The sequence below is a fragment of the Emiliania huxleyi genome (genome assembly GCF_000372725.1).
Source record: "Emiliania huxleyi CCMP1516 unplaced genomic scaffold EMIHUscaffold_276, whole genome shotgun sequence".
Classification (NCBI taxonomy): Eukaryota; Haptophyta; order Isochrysidales; family Noelaerhabdaceae; genus Emiliania; species Emiliania huxleyi.
Window position 1 is genome coordinate 22010 of NW_005199962.1, and position 22350 is coordinate 44359.

A 22350-nucleotide genomic window follows, 5' to 3' on the forward strand; every position below is an offset into this window, starting at 1 on the left:
TGCGCTTCTGCAGCAACACGACGCTCACCTTCTTTCTGCGCGCCATGCCGCCGTCGGTCACCCTCCCGGCAGCGGAGAGGCACGACGAGCTGATTGACGCGGCGCTATACAAGCTCGTCGGCGGGGCACGGGTCGGCGCCGCCGGCAAGCGCTGGGAGCGGGCGCGCAGGCAGGCGCGCCTGCCCGTCAAGATGGGCGGTATGGGCCTCACCAGCGCCGTGGACATTCGTGAGCCGGCGTGGATTGGCACTTGGGCGCTCGTCGCCGGGCCCATGCGCCAGCTGCATGCTCCTTTCCGCGACCTTGACGTGAGCAAGGCGCCGGGCTCCGATTTCGACGAGCTGCGTGCGGCGACGCACAACAGGCTCAAGGAGGAGCACGGCAAGATCACGGCGACGTGGAGGAGTGGGACGACAAGACGAAGGCGGAGTACTTCGACCTGGTCGGTGGCACGACGGGCAGGCCCCCGGACGTCGAGGTGGAGCCGTGGGACGAGCCCGACGAGGGCAAGAAGCTGCGCGCCTCCGCAGAGCCGCCAGAGCCGGCTGAGAGGAAGGCGCTCTCGCGCTTCCGGCCGCATACTCTCGTCGAGGCCAAGGAGCTGCTGCCCCTCGCCGAGTTCACGTCCAAGCACGAGTTCCTACACCAGGCGCAGCGGCGCTTCACGACGGTGGTCCACAACAGGAACTGGCGCGACCTCGCAGAGGAGCTCGCCGCGGAGGGCTCCGCGGGATCGCGGTCTGCTCCTCGTGTTAGTTTTGTTGTAAAATAGGCGGCTCCCGTGGTGTACCTGTGTTAGTGCCAGTGCGCGCCAGTCCCGTGCCCAGTGTTGGAATCAGAGAGTAACACAGTGTTGTGCCCAGAATTGCAAAATTCTTGTGTTAGTGCCAGTGCGAGCCAGTCCCGTGCCCAGTGTTGTGCGAGGGAGCCCGTGTAAAATTCTTTTCTAGTGCGCGCCAGTACGGCCGCAAGCCGCTAACTAGGTTCGGTTCGTGGTTCGTGCCAGTCTGCTGTGAGATTCACCGGTAAGAATTCTTTTCTAGCGGCGCATGTCGCGGCACTAGCTAGGCTGGTGCGCGAGCAGAGTACGTGTGCTAATCGAGGATATGCTCGCCGCCGGCAGCCGCGCCGTCTTCGCCTGCCTGTCCCTGCTCTCGCTCCTCTTCTCCTTCCAGTACGCCGCTCGTCAGCAGGCGCTCGCCGCGCTGCAGCTCGGAGAGTCGCTCGGAGGCGCTCCCATCTCGGACATCCCGGCGATGTGGGGCCGGCACGTGGCCGCGCTCCTGGGAGCATACGGGCTCATGCTCGCGAGCGCGGCTCTCGGCGGCTCGGCCGACCGCTCGGTGCTCCTCTGTGCCGTCGCCTACGAGGCGGCGGCCGCAGCCAACACAGAGTACACCGTCGGCGCCAGCACGGCGACGCGGACGGCGCACCGGGTGCGGTGCGCGGCCACCGTGGCTGCGGTCGCGTACGAGTGGACTAGGCGACCTGTGAAGGGCCAGCGGCGGGCATGAAGAAAAGGCTGCAACGGCCTCCTGTGGTGAACTGCGTGTCCCACCTGTACTCAGTACCCGTCTACTACGGCTCTCCGCGCTACAGCCCCCGGTGTACGTCGTGTATAGAGAGGTGCGGAGGTCCCTCTCCCGGGACAGTGTGCATGTAGGCTGGCGAGGTAAGTTGTGGAAACAGCTGACGCAGTCTCGCCAAGGCTCGGCCCCAGAGGCAGAGCATGGCCAGAAGAACACCCCGCAGATAGGACACGCTCTAATCACAGATAAAACGAAAAAGAAACTCCGATCGCCGATGCCCGAGATAGACGCGTCCCCAGCGCTCCCCACGCGAGAGCGCGCCCCAAACTCCGAGAGGCGTGGGCGTGGAGAGACGCGGCCTGCCCGTTGCCCTCCGGCTCGAGGACGTGCAGCAGCACGCCACCTGTAGGCCTTGTGCGATCTGTGGACATGGCGGGGCGGATGAATCCCAACGATCTTGCGCGCTTATGGACGGAACTCCGTGCGAAACACCCTCTTGGCACGGCAATCTGATTGCAGTGGCGTCGGCGCCGAACCTCCCACGTCCGGTGCCTTCCTACGGATCATCGCTCGACAGGGTCAAGCCGCTCATCATTGGAGAGTTTCATGACCCCGCAACGACCTACACTTCGGCGCAGAAAATGCGGGGCTTCTTTCCTAACGGCGCTTTGATGAACTGGCAAGGCTATCGCCATGGCCTGCCCTCCACCGTGAACGCGGGCCAACCCGGTACGCGAGACTTCCAAAAGAAAGGCTACGGCGCCTGGGATTGCTTCAACAGGACGCGGGACTACCTCAAGGATGGCATTCTTCCCCCGAATGGGTATACCTGCCCGATCAATGGTCCGGCTGCAGGCTCTCTGTCCTTGCGCATCGCGAAGGAGGTGCCCCCATGTTAATGTATGGCCGTCCATTCTCACTCTCCTTTGCGCTATCGGCCCTCAAAACTTGCCGGGCCGTGGCTTAGCTCGAGAAGACAAGACTCTGCATGTCGCATGATATAAGAAGGAGCCAGATGGGCGTTGCATGTCGCATGATATAGCCGCCCCTCTCTCCCTGGGCGTTCCCCACTATAATAGCGCTCGAAGTTACGTAATAACGTGGTAAAAGGTAGGATACGCCTCTCCACAAACCAACTGTTGTGGTTCGTATTCATGAGAGAGACGCACCGAGCATCCCCCCGCGGTCATTTGCTTCGGTGGTGGCGGGGACGGCGGCGGCGGGGACGGTGCGGTGATTCTTCAAGAGAAAATAAATAAGCCGAATGAGCTGTGTCTATCCCCAAAATCTATTCGTGACCGACAGCCGCTCCCCCCATTTTTCCCCGCCTCGGTCGGCTTGCAGGCTCGCGCACCGCTCGTGCTCAGCCTAGCGCCTAGGCAAAGACGCGACGGCGGCGCGACCCGCTCTCGCTCTCGGCGGGAGAGTCGGGCAGCTCCGCCGCGTCCTGCAGCCGCGCGAGCGGGATCGTGCCGGCGGGCGGGGGCTCCGTCGGCTCGCGCGGAGAGAGGAACTCGCCGCTGCTCTTCCGCTTCGCGCACATCTCCTCGACGAGCATCGTGAGCCGCGCCACGTCGTCCCGCAGCAGCGTCACCTCATCCTTGACCGAGCGCTTCGGCTGCGGCTGGCCGAGGCTCGACTTGCGCGCCTGCTTCGGGTTGAGAATCTTGTCGATCTCAGCGAAGTCGAGCTCGCCCGACTTGTCGCGGTCCATCGAGTCGAAGATCTGGTGCAGCACGCTTCGCGGGCCGCGGTAGCCCAGGCTCTGGATCGCCTTGCACCACTCGCGCCTCGAGACGGTGCCGGAGCCGTCGTCGTCCCAGCTGCGGAAGAGCGCCTGCAGCTGGCCGTACTCCTGCGCGAGCATCTGGTGCAGCTTCTCAATCACGCTCATCTCCTCCGGGTCGGGCGCGTCCTCCTCCTCCACCATCTTGTCGAGCAGCACCGCGACGACGACGTTGATGAGGACGATCTGGCAGACGATGATGAAGGAGACGTAGAAGAGGGCCGGCCCGACGCCTGTGTCGCCGCTAAAGATGGCGGGCCGCGCGACCGCCTATGGACACGTCTCGGACATGTCGTGGACGTGTCACGGAAAGCTTCGGGAGGGCAACCTGCTGCCCGCCTCGGACCACGACTCGCCGGTCAGCACCTGGAAGAGTGTGTACAGCGCGCGGAAGAAGGTGCCGTAGTACTCTTCCCCGTACGTGAAGCCACGCGCCGTCTCGGAGGAGAAGGTCTGGGTGAGGGAGCAGTCCTCGCCGGCGAGATAGTCGTTGCCATCGTCCACGTACACCGTGCGGCCGTCCTCGGTCTCATTGCAGAGCCCGCGCCGCACATTCTCGTTGTACGTCGTGATGCCGCCGTCATCGCCGGTGAGGTGGAAGAAGTCGACGCCGAGAATCGCGTAGATGCACATCACGATGATCGTGATCAGAAATGCGTTGAAGACGCCGGGGATCGCCTTGCCGAGTCTGCGCACCGGTGCAACGGCGCCGTTTTTGGCGCGAGGTGTGGCCCGGCGGGGAAGAGAGCAGTAGGGCGGGAGGAGAGGCGGGAGTACTGGAGGGCGGGAGGAGAGGCGGGAGTACTGGAGGGCGGGAGGAGAGGCGGGAGAACTGGAGGGCGGGAGGAGAGGCGGGATAACTGGAGGGCGGGAGGAGAGGCGGGAGAACTGGAGGGGGGAGGAGAGGCGGGAGTACTGGAGGCTGGGAGGGTGGTGGCGGGAGAACTGGAGGCTGGGAGGGTGGTGGCGGGAGGGCGGCGAGGCTGCAGGCGCACGAGGAGAGGATCTTGTTGAGCGACTTGACGCGCTTGAAGAGGCGAAAGATGCGAAAGGCCCGAAGGTTGCGGACGAGCGCGAGCTGCGGCGGCATAAAGGCGCCGCCGATGGCCTCTGCCATGCCGACGCAGCCGATGGAGACGACGAGGAGGTCGAAACAGTTCCAGCCGCAGTTGTGGCGCCAGAAGGCAAAGGCGAGCCCATAGAAGTTGACCAGTAACTCGACGAGGAAGAGCGTGTTGAAGGTGAACTCGCTCCACTTCCAGAGCGCCGGCCGCAACTGCTCGGCATAAGGGTCCCACTCCTGCGGGCGCGGAAGTAATGGTTAGCCAGCGTAGCCACCGTGAAAGAGCCGATGCGAGGTCCGTGAAGGCAGCCGACCTTCTCTGCGCAGTTGAACAGGAAGTTGGAGATGATCAGGACGGCGGTCAGAATCTGGACGGGCTGGCTAATGTAGAAGCGGAAGACATCGAGCTGGCGCGGGAGGCAGAAGCAGATCGACCGAGGCGGCGGGAGGGAGATTTCCTCCCACCTCAGCTTGGTGTTCGAGTCGGCGGGGACAGATCTTGCCGTGCTGTGGGTGCTCTCCTCAAGAGTAACGCTCTCGGCGTCCGAGCAGTCGATGTCCGAGCCCACAGCCGCGGAAGTCCGGGTGGCGGCCTTCTCAGCGGCCTCGCGCTTGCGCCTCCGCGCAGCGTGGATCGCAGCAATCATGCGCTCGTGATTAAAGCCTAAGCGTCCCGGACAGAGGCTGACACGTGTGAGCGCAAGGCCGCGAGGCGCCGACCCGATATGCGGCCAGCTGAAGTGCACTTCATTTATTTCTTTTTGCCCCTCCCACTGCTGAAAAATTCCGCGCCATAACAACTGTCTATGCGCGCGCTCCGCCCCCGGCCGCTGCCGACGCGAATGCGCGCGGCGGCCGCGCGCTAGGTGCGGGAGCCCACCGGACGCTCACGCGGCGCCGGGGCGTATCGGTCTCGGCACGTCTCGCGCGCTGCGAGGTGTCTTTTGGCATGCTGGCGCTTGGCAAAGACGCCAGCAAGCTCGCCTTGCTTGCCTGCGGCCGCGGGCGTGTGGGTGGGCCCGCCAGGCTCGGCGAGGCTCGGCGCGGGTCTTCGAGCTCGCCGCCGGCGGCGAGCCAGCATAGCTCGTCGCTCGACGGGAGCCTGTCCGGTATGCTCTGGGCATGCTGTACAGCATCGCCAACTTTCTGGGAGGGTCTACAGGGCCAGGGCGGGCCGGCTCGGGCGCGATTGCGCGCTCAATACTACCACGACTACCTGCTCTCGAACCGGGCCGCCGACGGCGGGCTTGTGCGGCGCGCCGCTCGACGGCAGGCTGCTCCTCACCCTTCCGACAGCATCTGCTGTCTCGCTTCTCTCGCTGCGACCGCATCCGGGGGCCTGCGGCGACCTCCTGGCTTCGCCAGCGCTGCCTATGACTGCGGCACGCACGTCGGCTCGCCGCCCGCGTCGCCCGCGGCGGGCCCGCATAGCGCGCCGCTCGTCGGGGGAGTGCCAAGGAGGTTGAGGAGTACAGGCTGCCTCGCTCAGACCGCCGCCGACGCGGCGCGGGGCCGCTGTCGGCGCTGCTGCCGAGCTCCTGCGCTGTGGGCTTCGCCATCGTGTCCTGAGTACGTCGCCGACGCCACCTGCCGCTCGCCGCTGCCTTGGACTTCCCGGCCATCAGGCAAACACACACACACACACACACAAACACACACACTATTAATAATCGGGTAATAATTATTAATTATTAATCATCGGGCGGGGGCGCGGCGCGGCGGCGAGCGGCGCGAGACGGCGGCGCGGCGAGGCAGCGGGCGACGCAGTGCGGGGCGGCGCGGCGGCGGGTGGTATAATTGTTTATTAATTCATTAATAATGAATTAATAATTGTCGGGCGGCGGCGCGGCGCGGCGGCGGGCGGCGCGAGGCGGCGGCGCGGCGAGGCAGCGGGCGACGCAGGGCGGGGCGGGGCGGCGGCGGGTGGTATAATTACTTATTTATTAATTAATAATGAATTAATAATCACCGGGGGGCGGCGCGGCGCGGCGGCGGGCGGGGCGGCGCGGCGGCGGTAGGGTAATTAATTATTTGTTAATTTATTATTACTTAATGACCTCGAGTGCTGTATTCCACGTCCTAACCTAACTAGTTAATTCATTAATTAATTACGTATTGTATTCCGCGCTGGGTATTCGTAAGTATTCCAGGAAGGCAGGGCGCGAGGCGGAGCTGTCTCGACGCAGTGTACCACCACCCACGCTGTAGATGGACAGAGAATAGTTCCCTTCCCCCCTCGGAGGGGGCCGGGAGAGGCGCACCCCGAGGGCCCCACTCTTTCCCCTTCCCCCCTCGGAGGGGGCCGGGCGAGGCGTAACCCGAGGGCCCTCTTCCCTGACCCCGCCCGCCTGCCCGCCTGCCCTGCCCGCCTGGCTGATAAGATCTTTTCACCTTGACTTGGTGGAGTATAGGTACGAGGGTGGTGTGGCATCTCTTGCGGGTCTCGCCAGGGGCGCCTGCCAACCTCGCTTGCGAGGGGCGTGTGGCATGTCTGAACGGACTCGTGAGGGGCGCCTGCCTACCTCGCTTCGTCGAAGCGGCGCTTTGTACCCACACCCACCCCGCCGCATTCGTCGCCGGCGCGCGACAGGCTCCCGTCGGCTGGACTGCCCTCGACGAGTGGGTGTCGCCAACCAAAGCGACACGCACTCGAGGGTAGTGCCGACGGGACGCGGCTCGAAGGGCGTGGCTCCGCAGCGCGACTGGCACTCGTCGCAGAGGCCTCGCATTCGACAAGTCGGGAACGGCTCTACCCGCAACTTTATCGCTAACACGCGCGCACCGCCGAGCCTGCGGCGGGCGCGCTGCAGCCGCACGTCTACCTTCGTCATAGTGCCACGACGTGCGGCCTAGAATTAGCACACGTGCCTCTGTTCGCTAACACTCACACATTGAATTGTCACCGCCAGTGAGTGCGAGATAGGGCTGGCCGCTGGCGGCTAGCCCGTGAGGAGGGCGACCATAGACACCTCACTAACCCCACACACGGTCTCGTCCGTGCCTCGCCGGCCGGCGAGATTGCTAGAGGTGGAGCAAGCCTGCTCTAGCCTCGCATATTACCTCCTGTCGTCTGTTGTGATGTTGTGCCCTTGTTTGTTTCTCTTGGCACCTTGGAGTGCTGGGGGGGGCGACAGGAGGAATGTGGCCCTGAGTTATGTGTACGCCAACTCAGGGTGTGTGGCAGCCAGCTGGCTGTGTGTCTTGTGAGCTTGTTTGTGTCTGTGTGTCGCTCGTGCGTGTCGTCATCATCTGTCTTGCGTCCACCCATACCGCGTTGGTGTCCAGTCCGAGCCTGGCTGTTCTTCACCTTTCTACCTACCTACCTACTGCTCGCCAATCTCGCCCCTCCCACTACTCGGTTGCCCAGTGGGCGGCTATCCAGGCGGCTGAGAAGGCGGCATGGGACGCGGCGCGCTGCCCTAGGTTTAGGGCGGCTTTGGACGCTATGCCGGAACAGGGGCCGGGATGTTGCGACGGAGGGCCGGAGCTATGGGCTGGCGCCACGACGTTGCAGGACACGGAGGGGTGGAAGGAGCTGGTGAAGGCGGGAAAGATTCTGCTCTTCGACGAGGATCGGGCGGTGGTGATGCGATATGCTCCTGGCGGGGGGCGCGGTCGAGGGCGCGGGGGTGGGTCGCGCAGTGCCCGCTGGCGGGGCAAGCGGCGAGGGGGTCGCCGGGGGGGTTGGGATGATGGGGATGGTCTTTTCGGCGAGCACTACGGTGCTCGCGGATTCGACTGTCCCCCCGATCGTGCCCACCTCCATGAGGACGACGGCGCCTTCTAAAGGTCCGTCGCAGGCTGTGCCTCTTTTGGTACCTGTGTCGAACCTGTGTGCTGTGCGAGAGAGTTCTGCTTGTGAAGAATTCTTTTTAGCGAAAATTCTTTTTAGCGAAGACGAAACAAATCGGGATGCGTGTGTGGGCTCGAGAGAGATGCGTCAGGTGTGTGTCCGCCTCTTTTCATACATCGAAGAGAGAGAGAGAGCTAAAAGCACAGTACATCGAAAGTTCGAAGCCGAGCTAAAAACAAATCGCACACACGCTCGACTCGCACGTCCAAACAAACACTAACACTCACACGTAATTTGGGGCCTGGAGCCCTGTTCACGCGCGCGCGAGACGTGCAGACAGGGTTGCCAGGTGAGAGATAGCGAATCTCTCACGTCCACCGCGCGCCTGTCATGTGTGTGCTTGCGGCCGGCTTCATCGCCAGCACCGCCTTTTCCTCCGAGCTCCGATGACCATCACGTCAGAGCAATTTTTCTCGACAAAAGCGATGGGCGTGGAGGGCGGGGACAGGGGCGGGAGGGTGGGGAGGTGGGACCCGCGAACGGGGATCGGGACGGTCGAGGCTGTCAAGGGCCAGTACACCGACGCAGAGGGGAAGTGCCGCGTGGAGGCGCTGCTCTTCGAGGAGTTCGGCGCGATGAGCGCGGGGGTGGAGGAGCTGCTGATGCGGGTGGCTGAGGTGGCGGGCCGGAAGCTCACATGGTGTGGCAGTTACGACCAGACGTCGTGGTCGCGGGCGCGCGAATGGATGCCGTTTGCGCTGCAGCGACTGTCGGTGCAGCTCTGGATGGCGCTCGCGGACGAGGCACAGCGCGCCATTGGTGCGGCGTCACGCGGCCGCGAGGGACCGCGGGGGAATGCTAGTGGGATGGGGGGCTCTGAGGGGAAGGGAGAGGGGGGGCGCCGGCAGCGGCACCCCAGCGTAGAGGGCGTCGTGTAGCCCTCCTTTGGTGTAACAAAAAATTGCCGTTATTTGATCGATCAAATAACGGCAGGCTGTTTTACCCATCTCCTAGTAGAGGTGTCCGTTTTATTTATTTATTTAGGCTGTAAGCGAGGGTGTGGCGCGTCGCTCGAGTATGGAGGCAGGCAGCTGGGGGGAGGGGGCGGCCCGGACAAAGCGATGCGCTACCGTCTTGCCGCTAGCGGGGCGCGCTCTCGGTAAGGCTCTCTCTACTCTTTAAGAGTTTACGCCAATGATCTTTCTGCTACTTTAATTAACTTTTCAGCATCCTCGCAGGGCGCGGGCGAGAGGCACAAGCGCACGTCTGCAGAAGGGCAAGGTAGCGGCCGTGCCCATGGCGGGGCAGCCATCCCCGCTCGTGTAGCGGGGCGTGCGCTCGTCGCCAAAAGCTGAGCTGAGGGTATCACATTGGCCCCGGTCGGTATCACTGTTACCTTGCCTTAACTCACAGCCCCGGCGCCCACGCCTCGACCTTCTTGGGCAGCAGCTGGTTCGACAGGTCCTCTCCGTGGCCTAGGCCGCCGTGAGAGCCGTCGCCCCAGGTAAAGGTGTCGCCGTCGGCGGTTAGGGTGAGGCTGTGAACCTCTCCCGCAGACACAGCGACGACCCGTTGGCCAGCAAGGGCCTCGACCTTCTTGGGCTGCCGTTGTGCCTGCTCATCTCCGTGGCCCAGCTTGCCTCGGTGTCCATAGCCCCAGCTCCACACGGCGCCGTCGGCGGTGATGGCGAGGCTGTGGTTGGCTCCTGCCGACACAGCGGCGACGCGCTTTCCCGCAAAGGCCTCGATCTTCTTCGGCAGCAGCTGGCGCTGCATGTCGCCGTGCCCCAACTGGCCAAAGGCTCCACCGCCCCAGCTCCAGGCGCTGCCGTCAGCAGTGATGGCGAGGCTGTGGCGCTGCCCAGCCGACAGAGCGACGACGCGCTGGCCAGCAAAGGCCTCGATTTTCTTGGGCAGCCACTGGGTCTGCTCGTCGCCGTGGCCCAGCTTGCCAGAGCCTGCACCGCCCCAGCTCCAGACGGCGCCGTCGGCGGTAATGGCGATGCTGTGCGGACCTCCAGCCGACACAGCGACGACGCGCCGCCCAGCCAAGGCCTCGATCTTCTTCGGCAGCAGCTGGTCCTGCGCGTCGCCGTGGCCCAGCTTGCCGAAGTCTCCATCGCCCCAGCTCCAGACACTGCCGTCAGCAGTGATGGCGAGGCTGTGGAAGCTTCCAGCCGACACAGCGAGAACGCGCTGGCCAGCCAAGCCCTCGACCTTCTTCGGCAGCAGCTGGTTCTGCTCGTCGCCGTGGCCCAGCATGCCGTAGATTCCCCAGCCCCAGCTCCAGACGGCACCGTCGGCGGTGAGGGCGAGGCTGTGGCCAACTCCAGCCGCCACGCTCACGGCACGCTCGCCGCCCAGCGGCGACGGGAGGCGGGTCGGTGTGTTGAGCCGCGCCACGCCCTCGCCGTGGCCAAGGAGGCCTGCGACGTGCTCCTCCGAGCCGCACGACGAGAGCCGCCCCTCGCCGTCGATGAAGAGGCTGTGCCGACGGCCTGCCGCCGCCCTCGCCGGCGGGTTGGACTCGCACAGCAACGCAGCGAAGCACAGCCACCGCACGGCGCAGCCCTCGCCCTCTGGCTGTGCCGGCAGCTCGAAGCCGCGTTCTTGCGCCCACAAGCGGATGGCCTCCGCCGCGAGCGAGGCATGGAAGAGCAGCGAGACGGCCGCGACGCGAGCGATGTCGAGGGGGCTGTCGCAGCGAGAGAGGGCGCGCTCGAGGAGGTCCGTGGGGAGGTCGAGGAGGCGGGCGGGCGGCGGCGTGTCTGGCGAGGGAGCGGCGGCGGAGGAGGCGGTGGCCCCGGTGGCGAGGCGGCGCGAGCGGCGCAGCGGAGGGGCAGACATCATACCGTATGTATACATCACGAGAAAAGAATTCTTTAACCCAGCCCCTCTCACAGCAGACTGGCACGAACTAGCACCACAAAAGGCACAGCAGACAACGGCCCCTTATGGGCCGTCGAAGAGGCCGTCATACTCCTCCGGCCTCGCCCCCCCTTCCCAACCCTCCCCTGGCTCAGGCTCATCCTCGCGGCGCGCAGTGCGCACCCCGCCCCGCGAAGACGAACCCTTCCGCCGGCGTGCCTCGCGGGACTGCCGCCCGCTGCCGCCGCCCTTCCCCCCCTCCGCTGCCCGCGCCGCCTTCTCCGCCGCCCGCGCGGCCGCCTTCGCCTCCTCCGCCGCTAACAGCGCCTCCCTCCGCGTGACCCCTATGGGCCCCTTGCGCATCCACGAGAAAAGAATTCACGGCTTTTCTTCACATAAACGCACAACCCTGTTCTTCACACAAAAACACAACCCCGGACCCAAGACGCACAAGCTCAGACAGTCGAGAAAGGGTTACACAGCAACGACAGTCAGAAGTCAGCGATGGGTCCCAGGGCGAATGCGATGACGGCCTCTAGGGTGAGCTCTAGCTAGTGAGCTCATCGCTACTATATGCAGCGAGTTAGGAGCCGACCGACCGACCCTCGCGTCCGGTCGGTGCTCACCGACGGCCGGGCGGGCCACCCGCCCACGCGCCGCCTACGCGCAGCGCGTGCGCCGCAGACTCGCCCGCCGACAGCGCCGGCCAGTCGCCATCGGCCGTCGCGAGAGGCCTGCCCGGCTGTCGCCGCGGGGCCGGTGCAGGTCGTCCGACGCCTCCGCGTAGGCCCCGACAACGAGGCTGCGCACGGTGCCAAACGAGCGCAGCACGGAGGAAACGGCGTCCCTCGAGCCGTTGTTCCATGCCTGCACGTGCGGCTTGGCATCGAGCGCCGCCGCCCGCGCCTCGTAGTCGCGCTGGACAAGGTTCGCCCTGTCGGCGACAGCCAGCGCCGCCCTGGCCATCGTCGCGTGCCCGAGCGCTCATGTAGTGAGGCCCGCCGCGGTGGATGGTCTTGCCCTCGAGAAGGTGCTCCGCCGGCTGTTCACCGTTCTACCTAACCTAACCTCACATGTCAGAGAATTTTTGAAAAGCAACCAGACATCTTCTGTGATGCAGATATTGTGCGACAAAAAACTTGGTCGTCTACACAGTGGTGGTGTAGGTATGCACAAACGTCCGCGCGCCCACCGGCCCGATCTCGCCGCCGGCAAAGAAGCCCGCCTACCGACCGCCGGGCCCGAGGGCGGGGGCGAGCCGCGACGGGGAAGGCTGAGCATCCATCGGCTGCACCGGAGGCACAGGAGCCTCGCACGCCCGACCGTGACGAGAGCGACCTGACGCTGGCAGCTCAAGCAGCGTCAGGTCGCTACGAGCACCGAATGGGTACAGTTGTACCCTCGAAACTTGGAGCACTTGGAGTGCAGTTATCAACTCCACATCCAGAAAAAATTCCGTTTTTTTTGACGATGTCGTCGGTGCGCGCCACTCCCTGCGTCGCGCCCACCACGCTCTGACACCACCGTGCGCCCCCACACGCAGCTCACCGTCTACGCCAACGAGCCGTCGACCCGCGGCAAGGTCGTCCTACACACGAGCCTCGGGCCGCTCGATGTCGAGCTGTGGAGCAAAGAGGCGCGGCGGCTCACGCCCTCCGCCACCTCGATTACCAGCGCCCGCCCTCAGCGCGCCCCTCCGACTCTCGCCAGTGCAAGCTCCGAGCGCGCCACAACTGCCGCCGCCCGACCGCACGCCACGCCGCCGAGCGCACCAAAGCGGCAGCAGAGCGGCTCGCTGTTATCGGCGGCTCGGGCCTCGGGCGCCGAGCCACGGGCCTCCCGCCGGCGTGCGCAGGCGCCGCTCGCGTGCCGCAACTTCGTGCAGCTCGGCATGGAGGGCTACTACGACGGCTGCATCTTCCACCGCGTGATTAAGGACTTCACACGCCGCTCACCCACGCGCACCGGGCCTTGCACTGCGAATGCCGTTGGGCTCCTGCCTTAGACGTCGCGAGGGTTGCCGCCCCCTGCCCCACCAAAGTCGGCGCGGAGAAGTGCACCTCACCTCATCGCACCGTAGGACTTCATGGCGCAGACCGGCGACCCGACAGGCACGAATCGCACTTCAGTCTTGTGTGGTGATGCCTCTCCCTGAGATCGCACCACACCGCCTCGTGTGCCATGCCCCCGTGTGTGTGTGTGTTCCGCGAGTGCGCGTGCTCTGTCGTCCGTGCCAGGGACGTGTGTGTCCCACTGACGGGCTGACTGGCGCAGACCGGCGACCCGCCAGGCACGGGCAAGGGCGGCGAGTGCGCGCTGTCAGCCGAGCACAAGAACGAGCGTGGCGAGTTCGAGGACGGGGCGACAAGCACGCCATCTCTTCACAGCCGCGAGGGAGAGGGAGCTGTGAACAGGCGAGTTCAAGGACGAGACGCACCAGCGCATTCGCTTCACACACCGCGGCCTGCTCGGGGCGCCGAGCAGCGGCCGAAAACGAAAAGGCGCCCCGCCACAACAGAGATCTGCGAACAGGCACGCCTCGGGTGGCGGGGGAGCGGGCGCCCACCCAAAAAAAGAGAAACCCGTGCGCACAAAGAAGGACGCCTGCGCACAGGCCTGCTCGGGATGGCGAGCAGCGGCCCGGACACCAACAAGTCCCAGTTCTTCGTAACGCTCGACCGGTGCGAGTGGCTCGACAACAAGCACACCATCTTTGGAAAGGTCACCGGCAACTCGATCTACAACCTGAACCGGTTCAACGAGGTCGAGGTCGGAGAGCACGACCGGCCAACCTACCCGCCCCGCATCCTGCGCATGGAGGTCCTCCTCGAGCCCTTCGACGACATCGTCCCGCGACCGAGCGCCGTGGCGCCGCCCCCCGAGCCGGCGGCCAAGAAGCGGAGGAAGGGTGACGCGCTTGCCGCTGCTCTCTCGTGGACTGCCGTTGGGCCGTCCGCTGTGAGCTCTTCCTCTGCTCCCTTCAGGCGTCAAGAACCTGTCGCTGCTCTCGTTCGGCGAGGAGGCGGCCAACGCCTCTTCACAGCTCCCTGTTCACAGCTCCCTGTTCACAGCTCCCGCTCGGCGAGCAGGCGGCCAACGCCGAGGCGCAGGAGGCGGCGCTGCCGAAGAAGGCGATCGCCGCCCACGACATGCTCTCCGACCCGACGCTGAGCAAGGAGCACGCCGTGGACCCGGAGGAGCTCGCCCAGAAGCTCCGCAAGAAGGCGAGCTTAGCCGAGATGAGCCGAGATGAGCCCAGATGAGCCCAGATGAGCCCAGATTAGCCCAGATTAGCCGAGATGAGCCCAGATAGCTCCGCAAGAGGGTGGCGGAGATCGCCTTCTGCACGCTGGGCTTTGTGAACGGCGCCTCTTCACGGCGACGGGTGTGAACAGGCGACGGCGACCTCCTTCTCCGCCGCCACCTCCGCCGCACTCAAGGCGAGCACCGCGGCCAAATCGCGCCAAATCGCGCCAAATCGCGCCAAATCGCGCCAATCTCTCGCCATTTCTCGGCGGATCTCGGCGGATCTCGGCGGATCTCGGCTGGTCTTGGCTGATCTCCGCAAATCTCGGCTGATCCCGGCGGATCTCGCCACATCTCGCCAGCTCTCCGCTGATCCCGGCAGATCGGTTTATCTCGCCATATGCTCGGCTGATCTCGCCATATCTCGGCTGATCTCGGCTGATCTCCGCCGAGGCGAGCACCGCGGGCACTTCGGCTGCGGAAGACGGCGCGCGCCGCCGCCACGCTTTGAGGCGGTGTGCGAGGGTGTGAACGGCGTCTCTTCACACCGCCCGCGGCCGCGGTCAGGCGCCGCCGCCGACAGCTTCGATTCGCGGATGCGGCAGCAGCTGCAGCGCAAGGCGGCGGCGGCGGCGGCGGCGGCCGGGAGCAGCGCGGCGGCGGCTGAGCCCTAGACTCGGAGCCTAGACTCTGAGCAGAGAGAGTGTCCGCCTGTCAGCTAGCGCTCGAGAGGACACGTGCTCCGCTGCTCCCATCCGAGGGGGGAGAGAGCACGCCCTATTCACACCTCCCTATTTACACGTCCTATTCACACGTAGGCCGCTGACCCGTCGCTGTCGGCGACGCGGGCCCAGGGCAGCCGCAGCGGCGGTGGCGGCGGCGGGGGCGGCGGAGGCGGGGGCGGCGGGGGCGGCGGGGGGGAGGGGGGGGAGGAGGCATCCGCATCAAGAGCCGGGAGTAGAATGGACTGCTGGTGGGTGAGGGTGGTGACGGCACACGCTGTGTTGAGCAGGACCCGCGTGAAGAGTACGAGAAGCTGCGGCGCGAGATTGCGTCGAAGGAGGCGGAGAGGTAGCCGAGAGATGGCCGAGAGATGGCCGAGAGGTGGCCGAGAGATGGCCGAGCTTGCGTCGGGGGGGGCGGTCGAGGCGACAAGTGGCGGCGGGTGAGTGATGGAGTGAGACAGACAGAGCGAATCACAGAGTCGTCACTTCAGGTCGTCGGCAAGAAGTGGCGTGGCAAGGGCGCCAAGGCGGACAGCGACGACGACGACGACAGCGACGGCGGCGGCGGCGGCGGCGGCGGCGGCGGCTTGAGCGAGCTGGAGCGCCGCAGCATGGGCGAGCCTCAAGACAAGACAGTGGGGGTGGTACGGAGGAAGGAAGTTGGCCTCTGTAGGAGCGGCGGCGCGCAAAGTACCTCGCGCGCAAGCGGACGAGCATGATGCTCAGCAAGAAGCAGCGGCAGAGAGCTCGTGCTGTCGGAGCAGGTCGGGGCGGGGCTCACTCGCTCATGTGCAGCGGGAGTGCATCCCTTTAGGCAGAGCGCAGTCCTGCAGAAGCTGTCTGGCTTCAAGTCGGCGAGCTCTAGCCGAGATGAGCCGAGATCAGACGAGATCAGCCGAGATCAGCCGAGATCAGCCGAGATCAGCTTCACGTCGGTGGGGCGCGCCGAGGTCAGCCGAGGTCAGCCGAGATCAGCCGAGGTCAGCCGAGGTCAGCCGAGATTAGGCGCTCAGCGACGCGTCGTCGGCGGTTGGTGCCCTCGTCGCCGAGGCGGGGCCGCTCGTGTTTGGCTCGGAGAAGCTGGAGGCAACCGCCACCCCCCCCCCTCTGTCTCCTCCCCTCTGCCCGCTTCCCCCGCGATCGCACCGCCCCTTCTGCCAACGCCGCCCCTGTCGCCGTTTCGCCGCCGCCGGCCGCCGCCGCCGCCGTTGCCGCCGCCGCCTCGCCGCCGTTGTGGCCGCCGACGTCGTTGCCGCTGCCGCTGCCGCCATCACCGCCTTCAGCTCACCCTCCCGTGGCTCTGCGCCAGGCCGAGTCGGCAAGCTACTACGAGGCCTTTGACCCGCTGAAGCACGGCGCGGACGCGCAGCGGGCAGAGGCCAAGATCAAGGAGCGGGAGCGGATCATGCAGTCGATGAAGGGCGGCTTCGCGGACGAGCACGACGGGCCGTACGCAGACTGAGAGCCACGCGTGCGCCGGCGCGTGTCGCGGAGCCGGCAGAGCAGGGCCCCGGCCTCGCGCGACGCCTGTGCGGCGCCCCCGCCCTCCCCCCCTGGCCTATGTCCGTCGCGTTGTGTGAAGGACTTGTCCTAGATAGAAAAGGGCCCACACACAAGTGCAAGTGCAAGTGTGACAAGGGTGGCAACTCCCCTCGCGGTCGCGCCCTCTCCGGCCACCTGGGAGGGTCACGAGCAGTCGCCGAGCAGTGTCGCTCCGACCGAGGTTCTGCGAAAGTGCGGTAAAATTCTTTTCCCTCGGCGGGCTCGGACGCGCGGGTTCGCATCTCGGGCTCGTTGTGGAGTATATGGGCCACGATGTCTCAAATATGAGGGGTTTTGACTCCTTCCAGCTCCTGACGCTATTCCTGGCAGCTCTAATGACCAGGGTCGGTAGTGCTGTGATAGAGGGTGCTCATACTAGCGCAAGAACGGCCACGCTCGCCCAGACCGTCCCCTTCTGGGGCCGGTTCCGCAGCCCCGCGGGGCCGTGCCGCGGGTGCCTATACTGCCGAGTGCCACAAACACTGCGCCGTCCCGCCATCACCTACAGGCTGTCTTGTGTGATGGTTGGGATGTCCAAACGCCACCATCTTGGCTCTTGCGACCTCAAACCCGGGAGCTGTATGGGTGGTCCTGACGTCAACAGACGCCCGAGGACCACGGTGAAGCTGAGCCGGAACGAGTCGACAAGTCTCGTCTGAGCCCGTGGCGGTCGCCGGCTGAGTCGCCGTGCACGGGCCGGTACCTCAGGCGTCACCTCCGCAGCCTCAGGTCTCACACTCCATCACCTCCGCCGGGACGCCTTCGGTGGCACGCTCGGCGGCGACTTTGTGGCAGCCCCACAGCGAGCGCGGCGTCGAGCCTACTCGGTCTGGTCGGTCGGCCGCACTCCCTGGGACCCAGGGAGTGCGGCCGACACGCGAGCGGTGCTTCCTGGCTGCGCGCGCCGGCTGTGGGGTGCCACATCGAGACACGCTTTTTGGGACATTTTCGACGCTTTTGGCCCATACTCGCAACATGCCCTCGCCCCGGCTCGACGCCAAGAGTGCAGACGATCGGAGCGAGGCGCATCGCTGGCGTGATGAGCAACGGCGCGCCGAGTGCGGACGCGAAGAGTTGCGATGGCAGGGCGAGTCGCGACGGCGGTCGCGATCACACGATGAGCCGCGGCGTGATGAGCTGCGACGGCGCGGCGAGCATTGGCAAGGCGAGCAATGGCCGCACCATGATGGGCGGCATGACGAGCGGCGCGGCTATAACGACTCTTGGTGCAGTGGTCGCGAGCAGCGAAGACACGCTGAGCCACAATTGCCCGCTGAGCGATGGCACGACGAGCCATTGCGCGGCGAGCAATGGCAGAACCATGACGGGCGGCAACACGAGCGGCGCGGTTACAACAGCTCTTGGTGCGGAGGTCGCGAGCAGCGATGGCACGCTCAGCCACAATGGCCCAATGAGCGATGGTACGACGAGCCATGGCGAGGCGAGCAACGGCCGCATCATGACGGGCGGCATGACGAGCGGCGCGGCTACGACGCTCGGGGCAGAGGCGAGCGCGAGCGCGACTGGCACGATCGGCGCGATGACCGGCGCGATGACCGGCGCGGCGAGGGGCAACCTCAGCACAGCGGTCGCCGGGAGCGACCGCCGATGCACGGAGCGCAAGGACGCGACGCACGAATGTGCAATGATCGCTCCTTCTCTGTCCGCTGCGCCGACAGTGATCAGGTCGACCCTCGGAAGCTGACCACTTTGATAAGCCAGGCTGGCAGCGCTGACGCATTGCTCACGCTCTCTGCTGCCCACAGTACGAGCTTGAACCACATCCACGCTGCGAACCTGTGGAACAAACTGGGCAAGCAGCGCGTCGAGCGGCGGCACGAGGAGCGGCTTGAGCAGCTGGTGCAGCGCACGCTGGACCTCGTTTCTTCGTGCCGAGCGCGCGAGCTGGCCAACGTCGCCCACGGCGTGGCAAAGTGCGGCCTGCAAGTGACGGTTGTGCGCCCGTTGTTTGTAGCGGTGGCGGAGGCGGCGGTGCGCCGCGGGCTGGATCGCTTCAACCCTCAGAACCTGGCCAACACGGTGTGGGCGTACGCGACGGCGGGCGTAGGATAGTTAAGAAATAAGTCAGGACTTTTCATCTGTGAAGAGCCAGAGTGTGAAGAGCCTAATTTAAGAAATAAGTCAGGACTTGTCATCTGTGAAGAGCCAGAGTATGAAGAGCTTAGCATCATTAATAAATAACTCAGGACACTTGCATCTGTGAAGATCCAAAGTGTGAAGACCCTTGAGAGCTTGTCATCTGTGAAGAGCAATAGTGTGCAGATCATAGGATAATGAACCAATAAGTGAGGGCGTGTCAACTGTGAAGTGTCTGGGAAGTGTCTAGGAAGTTTCTAGTAAGTGTCCAGTTACGCCTTGCGCAGGGAGAGCTAGCAGAAGAGTCTAGGAGGTGTCTAGGAAGTGTCTGGGAAGCGTCCAGGGAGTGTTGAGGGAGTGTCCAGGACGCCTTGCTCAGGGAGAGCCCGGAGAAGTGTCTAGGAAGTGTCTAGGAAGCTTCTAGGAAGTGTCTTATACCCCTCCCTGACCCTGTCCACCTCCCTCCGCCCTCTCCCGGTCCGCGCGTCGCGCTCGTTGAACGCTGCTACTGGCCCTGTGTCCTTTGTGCCTGCGTTTTCTCCCTCCCCCTCCTCCCTCCCGACCACCGCCATCTCCACTCGCCTTTACACCGCCCCCCTCATCGTTCTCCATCCCTTCCCTTGACTGCTCCCCACCACTAGGTGCCAAGACACACACGCGGACGGTTCCCTAAAGGCAGGGAGCCCGAACCCAGTCTCGGAGTTGTCGGCGTCGGCGTCGGTGCGAGCAGAGAGAGGTGCCGTGTCTCCTCGTCCGCTCCGTCGCAATCTCCTATCACGGGATGAGCCTCTCCCGCAACGACATGCTCTCAACCGAGCTCGGCGGCGCGCCGCGTGCGCGGCGTTCGTGCTACGTCAGCGAGCCGGCCTTCGGCTTCTTCATCGCGGGGAGCACAATCAAGCAAATGAACGGCGTGTATATTCGTCGAAGCCCGCCCCGCTCCGAGGAGGAGGAGAGCGCGCGGCAGGTGCTGCTCTACTACGAGCACATGGCCTCGCCGTGGACGTTGATCCTGGCAGAAACGCCCGAGACGGAGGAGCGCCGCGAGAACCCGTACCTCTGCCGCACGCAGGGCGAGCGGAGCGAGTGGGCCCTCGTCGACGAGCGTGGCGACGACCGCCTGACGCACCAGGGCGACACCATTGTGCCGGGCGCGGGCGTCGCATGGAAGCACGCCCACCGGTCTGCAATGGGCGAGTGGCCACGGCGCGGCGTGACCTCTTAATGAATCCATTCATTCATACGGATTGATGAACTGCTTAGGCGAGCGGCAGCCCCACGGTGGCGCGCCCCGGCGCGACTGGCGGCAGCTGGTCGGGATGGGCTTCGGCTCGCAGCAGCTGGCGACGGCGGAAGACGACGACGAGGACGAGCTGCCGTGGCAGGACTTCCGAGAGCCTTCCGAGACCCTTCCGAGACACCTCCGAGAGACTTCCGAGCCACACCCGAGACGCGGCTCTTCCCACGTACTCCTCACACGTACACCTGCGAACAGGTCATCGCGGTACTGGACCGCGACATACTCGCCCAGCTGGTCGGCGGGTACCGCTACCACCAAGAAAGGTGCGCCGAGGCGGTGGCGGGCCGCGGCGTCGTCGCGCCGCCCGCCCTCACCTCCCTCGAGCACTGCTACGCCGAGGGCGCGTGGGTGTATCGCGTCACCGCTGCGGCCGGCGCCGCGGTCTTCGAGGGCCCGAGATGGCCCGAGATGGCCCGAGATTGCCCGAGATTGCCCGAGACTAGGCGCCACGGTCTTCGAGGGCCCGAGCCGCGCCCACCCGACATGCGGCCACTACGCACAAGGGGAGCACGTGCGCGTCCTCCAGGTCATACCTCCCCATACCTCCCCATACCTCCCCATACCTCCCCATATCTCCCCATACCTCCCCATATCCAGGTTGCCAATGGATGGTTGCGGCTCGAGCCGGCGGCGCGCCGCTCGCGCTACTCCTCGGCCTACCGGCGCGGCGAGGAGTGGGTGGAGCTCGCCGGAGATAGCAATCTCGCCGGAGATAGCAATCTCGCCAGAGGTTGCGGCGAGGAGGGCGGCGGACGGGCGGGCGGCGACGGGGCTGGCGGCGGCGGGGCTGGTGGCGGCGGGAGGAGGGCGTGTCTCGAGCGAGTCGCACCAGCCGACCCGGCGAGTTGCCTGCTGGAAGGGGAGACGCGCGACGACGTTGCGGGCGAGGCGGGGGAGGCGCCGGCCGGCGGCGGCGCGGGCGGGCGAGGGCTGGCGGCGGAGCTGGGATATGGGGCCCAGATAGGTGGCGGGCGAGGGCTGGCGGCGGAGCTGCTTGACCGGCCGTTCGTGCCTCGCCTCGATGAGGGCGGCGGAGGAGGAGGCGGGGGCGGAGAAGGAGGCGGTGGAGGAGGAGGGGGAGGAGGAGGGGGAGACGATGCCATTGCGGATGTCCGGGACGCTGTTGCTGCTGTTGCTGCTGCTTCTGCTGCTTCTGCTGCTGCTGCTTCTGCTGCTGCACTGGAGGAGGGGGAGGAGGAGGAGGAGGGGGAGGAGGAGGAGGAGGCGGAGGAGGAGGGAGAGGAGGGGAAGGAGGAGGAGGGGGCTGCGATCGACGACGGGCCAGAGGCGCTGGTCCGCCGTGGCGGCTTGGGGGCGCGCGCGTCGGAGGCGTGGGCGTGCGTCTGCGGCGCGGGCAGCGTGGCAGAGATGCGTCGCGGCGTCGGAAGGCTTCAGGCATCTCCCTCGCATCTCCCTCCATCTCCCGTGATCTCCTTCCCCGTCGTGCATCTCCCTCGCATCTCCCTCGCATCTCCCCCGCATCTCCCTCGCATCTCCCTCGCATCTCCCTCGCATCTCCCTCGCATCTCCCTCGCATCTCCCTCGCGCCACTAGCGAGACGCGAGGTTGCAGGAGGCGCTGCTGTGCTATCTCCCCATATCTCCCCATGTCTCCCCCATATCTCCCCCTATCTCTCCCATATCTCCCTACGTCTCCCCATATCTCCCCATATCTCCCCTCTCCCCACATCGCCCCATATCTCCCCATGTCTCCCCATATCTCCCCATATCTCCCCATATCTCGCTGCTGCAGGAGGCGCTGCTCGACGAGCTCGACCGCACCGCGGAGCAGGACGGCTCACTCACTCACTCACTCACTCACACACACTCACACACACACACGCGCACACACACACACGCACACACACACACACACACACACACACACACACACACACACACACACACACACACACACACACACACACACACACACACACACACACACACACACACACACACACACACACACACGCCGCACGCACGCACGCACGCACGCACGCACACAGCGCACCCACGCGCACCCGGCCTTGCACGTTGAATGCCGCGGGGCTCCTGTCGTCTTGACGTGGAGTCGCGAGGGTCGCTCCCCCTTGCCCCCTCGTGTATGTGTGGAGAAACTCACCTTACCTTACCTTACCTTACCTTTCCTCAGGACGGCTCGCTCGGCGCGGCGCTGCTGCAGGAGAGCGCCGATGTGCTATCTCACCATATCTCCCCACATCTCCCCACATCTCCCCACATCTCGCTGCTGCAGGAGAGCGGCGTCGCCCTAGCGCTGCGCGTGCTGCTCGTCGTCGCCAGCCTCGACCACGGCGCCGAGATACCACCGAGATATGGCCAACGGGCTGTGACTGCTGTTTATACGACGACGCCCCGACGCCGCCGCCCGAGGCCGCCGC

General features: G+C 65.5%; 7 protein-coding genes across 7 annotated transcripts in view; 6 read left to right on the forward strand and 1 right to left on the reverse strand.

Annotated features, from left to right (window-relative positions):
* Window positions 1–1106: 1106 nt before the first annotated feature.
* Window positions 1107–1514, forward strand: EMIHUDRAFT_238764 (hypothetical protein; the record flags this gene model as incomplete). The annotated part of the gene is made up of 1 exon (XM_005776603.1): window positions 1107–1514. One exon carries the CDS (start codon window positions 1107–1109, stop codon window positions 1512–1514), a length of 408 nt encoding a protein of 135 aa, XP_005776660.1.
* A 482-nt stretch (window positions 1515–1996) lies between these two features.
* Window positions 1997–2428, forward strand: EMIHUDRAFT_238765 (hypothetical protein; the record flags this gene model as incomplete). Its single annotated transcript, XM_005776604.1, has 1 exon — window positions 1997–2428. One exon carries the CDS (start codon window positions 1997–1999, stop codon window positions 2426–2428), a length of 432 nt encoding a protein of 143 aa, XP_005776661.1.
* A 476-nt stretch (window positions 2429–2904) lies between these two features.
* VDC4 (voltage dependent ion channel) lies at window positions 2905–5025 on the reverse strand (the record flags this gene model as incomplete). Its single annotated transcript, XM_005776631.1, has 4 exons — window positions 2905–3585; window positions 3655–4003; window positions 4311–4615; window positions 4693–5025. 4 exons carry the CDS (start codon window positions 5023–5025, stop codon window positions 2905–2907), a joined length of 1668 nt encoding a protein of 555 aa, XP_005776688.1.
* A 7484-nt stretch (window positions 5026–12509) lies between these two features.
* EMIHUDRAFT_558133 (Petidyl-prolyl cis-trans isomerase putative cyclophilin involved in protein folding and posttranslational modification) lies at window positions 12510–15360 on the forward strand (the record flags this gene model as incomplete). Its single annotated transcript, XM_005776632.1, has 8 exons — window positions 12510–12518; window positions 12583–12675; window positions 12895–12975; window positions 13120–13177; window positions 13330–13380; window positions 13654–13947; window positions 14024–14088; window positions 15298–15360. 8 exons carry the CDS (start codon window positions 12510–12512, stop codon window positions 15358–15360), a joined length of 714 nt encoding a protein of 237 aa, XP_005776689.1.
* A 139-nt stretch (window positions 15361–15499) lies between these two features.
* On the forward strand, window positions 15500–16764 carry EMIHUDRAFT_457809 (hypothetical protein; the record flags this gene model as incomplete). The annotated part of the gene is made up of 5 exons (XM_005776605.1): window positions 15500–15609; window positions 15684–15748; window positions 15825–15864; window positions 16016–16096; window positions 16320–16764. Coding segments are annotated over 5 exons (328 nt in total), but the record flags the coding sequence as incomplete, so codon positions are not given.
* An 827-nt stretch (window positions 16765–17591) lies between these two features.
* On the forward strand, window positions 17592–18288 carry EMIHUDRAFT_238771 (hypothetical protein; the record flags this gene model as incomplete). Its single annotated transcript, XM_005776606.1, has 2 exons — window positions 17592–18192; window positions 18275–18288. The coding sequence occupies 2 exons, from the start codon at window positions 17592–17594 to the stop codon at window positions 18286–18288; spliced, it is 615 nt and encodes a 204-aa protein (XP_005776663.1).
* A 1611-nt stretch (window positions 18289–19899) lies between these two features.
* EMIHUDRAFT_238773 (hypothetical protein) overlaps window positions 19900–22350 on the forward strand; it is a gene marked incomplete at both ends in the record, with an annotated part of 3344 nt that continues 893 nt past the window's right edge. Inside the window, 4 exons of the mRNA XM_005776607.1 lie at window positions 19900–19962; window positions 20145–20330; window positions 20410–20475; window positions 20547–20627. Coding sequence (XP_005776664.1) covers window positions 19900–19962; window positions 20145–20330; window positions 20410–20475; window positions 20547–20627 — 396 coding nt within the window. The remainder of the gene's footprint in view (window positions 19963–20144; window positions 20331–20409; window positions 20476–20546; window positions 20628–22350) is intronic.